Consider the following 8971-nt stretch of genomic DNA (forward strand, 5'->3'; position numbering starts at 1 on the left):
GTGCGCGGGCCGGGCGCCCCGGGCCCCCCCGCTGCCGGGACGCGGCTCCCTCAGGCTGCCCCGCGGGTGCCTCGCGCCCCTTCGGCGTCGTGTGCCGGGGCGCGGGACCGGCCGCCTCCCTCCCTCGGGTCCGGGGCGCGGAGCCGCCGGCCCTTTCCGCGCTGCTGCAACCGCCGGCCCGCGCGTGTGTCGTCTTGCGAGGGGCCTGGTTTCGAGCTGCCACCCCTGCGGCTTGTGCAGGGCTCCGACCTGCACTGGGCTTCCCTTGCAGCTGCTCTGGAGAGGCTAGTTCTGCCTTGCTCCCCTCATCTGCTCCGTTTTACTCTTCCAGCTTCAGCTCTCGTCTTCCTTCTCCTCTCTCCATTGCTGCCCCGCATATGGCTCTTTCTCCTGACGTGGTCCTCCCCCCCAACCTAGGGGCTGGCAACATCTCTAGATTCGTGTGGAAAGCCTAGGTGGGGTCCTGTCTGGGTTCTGCTGTTGGTGGGAAGAGACTCTGTTCTGAGTTAAAGGGGTCTGTCCTGCATCCTCTGAACTTTGGAGACCACAAATGGAATTGAATTTCTAGTAATGTTCTCCAGGTTTAACAATCCCTATGGGGGTTCAGCTACCCTCTGCCTGTCAGTCTCCTTGGGCTGCAACTGCATCCCAGTCTAGGTAGGTGGTGCTCAACCTCATTGCATTGGAGGCATCTCTCCGAAAATGCTAGCTGTTGGTTTTCACTTTTTTTTTTTTTTTTTTTTTTTGACAGTGGGGGGGAAAAAAAAAAAAGTGCAGTCTTTCTGTTGCAAAGAAGTCTGATCAACTAGAACATATCAGAAAGGCCATTTGATATTATGGATTCCTGTTTGGGTTTTTGTGAAACACACTTGCACATCTAACAGGGCAGCACCTCAGCTGATATTACTGTAGATCAGTGGTTCTCAACCTTTTTTGTACCATTTGTAAACATCAATGGCTAGTCCTGACCCAGTGCCCCTCACTCCTGACCTGCTGCCCCATGCTCAGGTCTCAGCCCCCCCAGTGTGTGGGGTGGGGGTCCCCAAGCAACCCCTCTTAAGGCTGGAACTCTGCCCACCTGTAAGGGAAAAGCCAGTTCCCCATGTATTTCTCCTTTTAAAGTTTGATCTGTTTTTAATGTTTGTTTGTGACCCTTTTACATGTTCTTGCAACTCACATTTGGTTTGCAACCCATGGGCTGACACATGCTGGTCTAGATGGTTCTGCTATACTGACTGTCAGTCTTATGCAGACAAATTTCAGGCACCTCATGTTGCCATGCTTTGTTAAATTGGCTGTAGTGGGCAGCTGATTCCTTTCCAAGAGATGTTGTTTTGCATTCACAAGTTGAATCTCTACTTCCTTCTAGAAGCTGGAGACTCTTATTTACACACTCGCACAGACCTTTAAAGCTAAAGGTTTAACTGCAGGAACACACAGGAGCAGGGGTGGGCAAAATATAGCCCATGGGCCGGATCTGACCTGCCAGCCCACTCTATCCGACCTGCAAGGCCTTTAAAAAATTTTAGAAAATTAATTTTCTATCTGCCTGCGGCTGCCTGTCAAAGATGACAGGCGACCAGCGTCAGCAGGACCCAGCGGAAGCCTGTGGCTGAGCAACAAGGCTAGCCCGGCTCCACCCAACCCCCTTCCCGCCCTCAGCCCCCAACCAGAAGCCTCTACGGCTTCTGGCCCAATGCCCTTTGAGCTGTTCCCTCTCTCTCTGTCTGAGTGGAAAATAAGGTAAGAGTGGCTGGAAGTGGTGGTTGTGGGGAGACGTGGGGGTTGCATGAAGCGGTGCGGTGGCAGGGGGGCTGTGGGGAGCAGCACAGGAAGTGGCAGCTGCAGGGAGCTGTGGGACCCACGGGGTGCACAGCGGGCAGCAGAGCCACGGTGGTCCCTGGAAGGCAGTGAGGCTGTGGCAGGCCCCAGCAGGGAGCACAGTGGGCCCCAACAGGTGGCAGAGCAACAACTGGGCCCCAGCGGGTGGCTGGCCTGCAGTGGGCCCTGGTAGGCAGCAGAGCCGTTGTAGGCCCCAGAAGTTGGTGGGGTTGCAGTGGGTGGTGGAGCAGTAGCAGGTGGCAGAGCCATAGCCAGGCCCCAGTGAGTGGCGGGAGGCGGCAGAGCCGCAGCAGGACCCGGTACGTGTTTGGAGCCCCAGTGGGCAGTAGAGCCACAGCAGGCCCCTGCAGGCAGCAGAGCCGCAGCTGGGTGGTGGGGAGGCAGTGGGCCCTAGGAGGCAGCAGAGCCACAGCAGGAGATGGGCCCTGGTGGGTGGCAGAGCCAGGACCAGGCAGTAGAGCCCCAGTGGGCAGTGGCGGCACAGGCACAGTGGGCCCCAGTGGGCAGCATAGCCATGAGCGGCTCCGGCAGATGGAGCGACGGTTGTGGCAGGCAGTGGAGTCACAAGGGGGCTGCAGCAGGAGGTGGGCACTATCAGAAGGCCGTGGGAAGCACTGCAGGAAGCAGGGGGGCTGCAGGGAGCAGCAGGCAAGCCTGCAGGAAGGAATGCAGGGAAAGGTGGTTGTGGGTGGAAACACAGAGCCTGTGCAAGTGCCCTGGGACTGGCAGAGACCCAGGGTGGGGCTGTAGAAGCATGGAGCATGGTCTGCCTGGCTGTATCGTGTGAGGCTCACGTGCAGTGTTTTAGAGCTGCACGCTATGGAGCTGGCAGCCCGGCCCTGGCTCTCTCTTTCTCAGCACACACCCAGCCACCATACCCACACCCACTGTCTACACACACGCACAAACTCGTACACACTCTTCCCAACCACACCGCCACTTATACCCCATTACTGTCCACACAAAACACACAGTAGGAGTGTATTTTAAGCTATTATGCAGCCACCTCTAGATAGACCTTTTTGTGAATATAGAAATCAGTAGAAAAATATTTTTAAATAGGTTATAGTGGATGTGGTGTGTGTGTGTGTGTGTGTGTGTATTTGGGTGTGGGGGTGTTGTCTTCATGGTTTCCAGATCACAGCACCCTTCCTCCCAAAAGGACTACTTCCAGGGCAAGGAGAGGGACTTCCAATCGCAAAGGTCAGGGACTAGAAGGCCAGACTTCCGGTCCCAATATGGCAACCAGGGGAAAGGCAACTGTCAAGGGGCAGGGCTACCCATGTGGCCCTTGACAGCTTCCCAAAACTTGGTAAGTGGCCCTCTGCCCAAAGTAATTGCCCACCCCTGCCTAAGAGTGATCCTCTCCAAAGGGCTTGACTGGACCGCTGTAACCCTGTGCCTGCCTCCGCTCTGATCCGCTCTTGCGCCACCTTTGCACAGGCATCTGGACCTGCATGCCAAGGAGCCTCGTGTAGGCCCCGGAGGGTCCCTCGATCACCTTCAGAGTGGCCCCCAAACTTGCCTTTCACGACTTAGAATGGATCTTTAGTGTAGGGGGTCTCTTTTGAGGGTGCCTCCAGAGTCATCACGTCCCTTGGTGAGTGTCCGTGGGGCTCTCCACCCCAGCTGTGTGCCACCCTTTGAGATGGACCTCCAGATCTCTTTGCGACCAACCCTTGGATGATGATCTCTTTGGCACCTATGTCCCCTTTGTTGCAGAATAATGTCTGAGGTTCCATCTGGGTCCAGGCAGATTCGAGACATTCTCTGGACGTTCCAGGAGGATGCCACTGACTGCCGCTCTGTTCACAGCACCCCGCGATCCTGTCAAGGTCCATGGTCTCCCGAAGTCCAGTGGAAAGCACTGGGTAAACCCGCACTGGGCGGGGAAAGAAAATGGAACTAGAAAAAAGGAAAACTAAAGAATCTACGCCATCACCATGACACAAGGCCAATGGTGAGGATCCCTAAGCCCCGCCAACGAAGACCAAGAGGGAACAAAAGAGTGAGGGGGGAAAAACACAATAAGGGAAAAAGAAGAAAGGAACTGGGGCGGGTGGGGGAAGCAAAGGAGCCCTAGTTCCATAGGCTCGCCGACTCTACTTCCCTGGTGCCTTCGGCGGGCATGTTCCCTGGGCTGGGACCCGCACTCCCGCCTCAATTGGAATCTCCTTCGGCTCCTGCTGGAGCCCTTTTTAGCTCGGCGCCTCTGCTGCGCCTGTTACCGCTGTCCTCGGCGGCCCCTGCAGCTGCCAATTTCTTGGCCGGTCCCTCCAGCTCGATCCTGAGCTGGTCACTCCCGGCGGTGGCTGTGACAGCTCCTGCTGCCGCCGCCTCTCATCTCTGTGCCAGCTCTCTTGCCCCTGGCTGGTGCTGCTTCTCTCTGTGGTGGGGAGGGCTCGCAGTCTCCGCTGCAGCTGCCAATTCACCCCATGCCAGATCTTTGGCTCCCTGCTGTGCTCTTTATTCCTGGCATGCCTGTTCCCTCGCTCTCGGGGCTGGCTTTTATCCCTGTTGGATAACATTTGATGGTGTCACCCAGTCTCAGCTGTAGGTGAGCATGGCTGATAAACCAAGAGGGTGATTCTCCCCGGCTCGCTTCTTCGGAGCCCTGCAACAGGTGGGTTTTTTCCCTTCTCGTTTATCTGGGGTCTGCCTGCAGGTGTGGCTTCCCCCTTGCCCGATCCCATGTCCCTGGGACAAACCCAATAGTGACTCTTCAATTTGTCCAAATTCCAAGTTAGTGTTTGTGGATGTCTTATTTGAGTTCCTTCTTAAATCAAATTAAGAACATCTGTTCAAGGGGTTGTATCTATTTTACCCAAGAATTTCATAAAGACTAAATTTAAACTTTCTACTGTCACATGCTCAGGGTTTCAAATCCTTTTCTTAGTTTCAGTAACTTTGTAACTAAGAGAACAGCCTGGTATATTTGGGTTAGGTCAGGTAGCTACCTTTTTTGCATCCTTTCAGCTGGGGGAAAAAATGTAAAACGAAGAATGCAGCTTCTCACTGATATGAATAAGTCAAACTGACAATCATTTTCCATGCCAGTGCTGTTTCAGATCAAATTGAGGCTGGTAGGGGGTGGCTATCCCTTCACTACTTGGTTGGCTTTATGCATTTTGCTTTAATTTAAACCACTTCTTTCTAGTGAGAACCTCTGTTTCCATCTCACCTCAAATTCTGAGCTGGGGGGAGCAGGATGCTTCCATGGTTCTTACATGGGTGGAGTAGATGGACTCCTTTGACATTTACATCATGCTATGGTGCTGTAGCACCAGACCAGGGAAATGGTTCTTGATGAAAGGGGACTCTTTGTAGATTTCTGACATAGTGAGCCTTGGCAGTGTTGAGAACGGTGTTGTAGCTGTCCAGGAATTATGCCAGAGACAAGGATTTGTTAGGGTGATATGTTCTGTTGGACCAGCTGTATAGACTAGCTTTTATTCTTCAGAGCTGAAGAAGAATATTTTGTATTTGAAAGCTTGTCTAACTCTGTTCCAACTCTGCAGTTGGTCCAATAAGTTATCACCCTAAGAGAGCCTTGCATCTTGCATAGTAAGTCTTGTCTGGCTTCTTAATGTTCCCCTTTTGACATGGGGAGAAAGACAGTTCATCCATAAATGGCTTGTATACCTACAAGATTATTCTCCCTTGTGTCCTGTCATGATCCATGAGGTCAGCTGAGAACAACCTCTGGCAAGTACCATCATTGTGCCAATTTAACTTGGCAAAAACATGGAGGTTTATTCCTGATATCTGGTTCTCTGCTTTGGAACTCCTGCCTTGAGACCCACTATTACCAGATTTGCCCGTCACTTTGGGGTGCGCTCACTTATTAGGGGTACATTTCTGGGGTCTCTATCAGTCTGGTCTGGTAATTCTATCAGTGTGCTGCTTGTGTTACTTGGGTTTCTGTATGGAGCTCTATCTCTCCCTTCTGCAAGTCTTCATCCCTCAATGGAGCTATCTTGCAGGACTCTGTTTCAATAGGGCTGGGTTCCTCCAGCCACCAAATGTGTTTGTGTCTCTGTGACATGCCTGACTTGGCTGGGTTGATCAGCATGTACAGGCTGACACCCTCATATGCTAGGAATCAGTTAATCAGGGAAACGATAAAATGCGGTCGGACACAAATGCGCAGGTGAACAGAATACCTCTGAATTGGCCTGGGTGTTCAGCTGACACCCTCATGGGCCAGCATTCGGTTCATTAGGGCATGTCTGAGCCAAACTGGGTCGATCAGCTTGTATAGGCTGATTCCCTTATGTGTCTCAAACTCGGCATGTCCCAATCTTTTGCCCTAACTATTCTAGTAGTGGTAACCTCTTGATGAGCGGACTCCACAGTATTTTTGGGCTTTACAGGGATCCTTGGCTTAGGTAAAAGAAGCATTGCTGCAGAGCAAGTGGGGAAGGGGAAGTAGAGAAGGAAAAATACACCCAGTTACTACCAGTTTGACTATAAAAGTTACTTATTGCTAAGTATATGAAATTTATAATGGTACTAGTAGTAATAACCATGAAAGAAAAACAATTACAATATTATCCTGGTTCACTTGAGTATTGGAGGAAACCTAGCTCAAGCTTAACTAATAAAATTCAGGTTCAGAAAGCTATGCTGAGAGAGAGAAAGCTGGGATCTCACTGTTCCAAGGCACTTGGGTGTTTTGTTGACGGGCAAAATTCCTAACATGATACCTGAAGGTTAAACAGATGACCAAGAGAGACAGTCTGTTTATCCCAGCTTCTTGAGAACAACAGCGGATGGTGTCAGAGAGATTTCTCCCTCTCGAAGCACACTGTTTGCTGCTTTACTGTTTTTTGTTTTGTTTTGTTTTTATACCCTTAGTCCAGCCTCTTCAAAGCATTCTTTTAATTGTGTAAATCAAGAGGCTCCCGAGCCATAATTAACAGGGGAAAATGCTGTTTATATAAACAGTTTCTATTTAAATGAATTGCCTTTTTTCAGTGACGGGGCGGGGGGGTTATCTGGTTTGGAACATCTCAAGAAACCGATTGAAAAACAAAGTTTTAAGGAGTAACCGGACACCTGGAGCTGGCTTGAAATTATTATAACTGGAAGGGATACTGCATTATTTCTTCTCAAATCAGTGCAAGCATAGCTAGACTAAGTCAGCATCAGTGTTTTATATTTTACCTGTTGTGAATAAGCCTCAGCTTAGCATGACTTTCAGATCTTACTGTAGTCTTTTAACATACTTAAGGGGATTACTTGGCATGTTCATAAAATTTGTAGTGAGGACTTCCACCAGTCATCCTGGGAAAAGTATGACGGCATTTGTTGTCAGGGCTCCAACAGGCTGAACATTGTGATGAATCCTTAACCACTGTTCAGATGTCACCCATACCCGGTCTCTTGTGTCGTCATTCCCCAGCCCAGCAACCGAGTTTTAGTCAATCAAGTTTAAATAGGCCTCCCATACTGGGACTGGGGAACATATGGCCTGATATGCCTATTATACTGTTCTTCTGTTTGGTTCTGGTTGGGGTGTGGGAGAAAAAGTCCTTTAAGTCCAGCAAGCTGGTGCCAGGGTTCTCCCAAGGACACAGAGCTGATGGGTAACACCACCAGATACCCGGGCTCAGGAAGTCCTGTAAGGCTGGCTTACTTGGGCAGGTGTAAGCAAGGCTAAGTTGTAATATTGTTTAGGGCAGGGATATTCAACATGGGCCACATCCAACCTCCAGCCCATGTCATTTGGCTGACGGGGCTCCCCACAGGTCCAGAAATTTGGCAGCAGGAGAGCAGTGGCACTGGATCAGCACCTAATCTTAGTAGGCAGTGCTAGGCAGGGATGGTACCAGGTGCCAGAGTCAAATCCTGAGATATGGGCTTGGAGAGGGCAGTATCAGGCCCCAGAGCCAAGTTACAATGTACAGAGTTAGAAGAGAGTAGTGCTGAACCCCAGGGCCTAATTCTGGCATGTGGGTCTTGATCAGGCCCTTGGACCAGCTGTATCCCACTCATCTGGCTCATGAGATCAAAAGTTGGAGTATACTAGTTTAGGAAGTCTGTTTTGTTCCCCCTTGCTTCACATAAACTATTTGGTCTTGGAATAAACTGCCCTGAGCCTTTGAGAAGGGTGGCATACAGGGGTGGATGTGGGTACGGTGGTGTGGTTGCACCTCCTACCCCCATTCTTCCTTTGGATTCCTGTTTCACCCAAACTTTAAAACCAACTGCCCCAGAAAGGCATCAGCATTTCTATGTAGGAAATGCTGGGGGAGTAGGTTGACTTCGTGGCTCATCATAATTAGGGACCTATTGAAATCAAGGAGTCAGGCACCTGATTTCACAGGTTGATTGTGGGGCTGGCCATCATTTTGCTGGGCTTATCACAGCAGGGTCCCCCATGCTTGAGGCCAAGGGGCCCTAGCAGTCCCACCTCTCATCCCAGTTTAAGCACGTGGAAGCCATTAATTGACACATTACTAAGCAATATACGCTTTCAGTTAAACTCTAAACTGAAGTGGCTTATGAAAGTAAAACTATACACAACATGAACTATAACTAATACCATCACCATACTTTATTAAATGACATTGTAAAAAGGAGTTTAATCAATGCTAACCTTGAGACAGGCAGTTCATGCTAGCTGTTAAATGCTAGCATCCAAGCATCCACCAGCAGTTGCTGCTGACATTCTCTGTCTCTCTGGGATGAACACTTGTCTGTACACTGAGTTTGTTGAAACAGTGAGGCATTGTTTTGCCAGGGTGTACAGATGAAGAAACTGGTCAGAAAGAGTCCCCAGGCACAGGCTTATGGCAGTCTTTGACAAAGTTCATGTAAGCAGTAGAGGTGCACAGATGCATCAATCCAATGTTGGATTGGCACCGATTTATAAAGAAAATTTACTGTACTGGAAATCAGCTTTTTTTTGCCTGATGTAGCTGACAAATGCCTCGTGCAGGTGCGCAGCTGCAGCGCAGCATGTAGGTGTGAGGAGCACAGACTGGAAGCTTAGAGTTGCGCCCAACTGGTAAATCTGTTGTGGTGGAAGGGGAGATGAGAGGGGAAGGGGCATGGGGGGTGGAGGGAGGGTGGCAGATCAAGGCCCCTGCAGTGAGGGAGAGATTGGGGGTGGGGATGGGGCTGC

The 8971-nt window shown here is 50.7% G+C and overlaps 1 protein-coding gene across 2 annotated transcripts in view; it reads left to right on the forward strand.

The window, feature by feature from the left end:
- The first annotated feature begins 425 nt into the window (after positions 1 to 425).
- DND1 (DND microRNA-mediated repression inhibitor 1) overlaps positions 426 to 8971 on the forward strand; it is a 19724-nt gene continuing 11178 nt past the window's right edge. The window contains exon 1 of one of the 2 annotated variants that reach the window (XM_006034148.1): positions 426 to 455. Coding sequence is in view for 1 of the 2 variants with exons in the window: in XM_006034146.2 (XP_006034208.1) it covers positions 3800 to 3802 (3 nt within the window). In the remaining variant the exon portion in view is untranslated. Of the gene's footprint in view, positions 456 to 3572; positions 3803 to 8971 lie in introns of those variants that run through there. The other variant, XM_006034146.2, reaches the window with a different exon arrangement.

The sequence above is a fragment of the Alligator sinensis genome, unplaced genomic scaffold, assembly GCF_000455745.1.
Source record: "Alligator sinensis unplaced genomic scaffold, ASM45574v1 scaffold14_1, whole genome shotgun sequence".
In the NCBI taxonomy this organism is placed as follows: domain Eukaryota; kingdom Metazoa; phylum Chordata; order Crocodylia; family Alligatoridae; genus Alligator; species Alligator sinensis.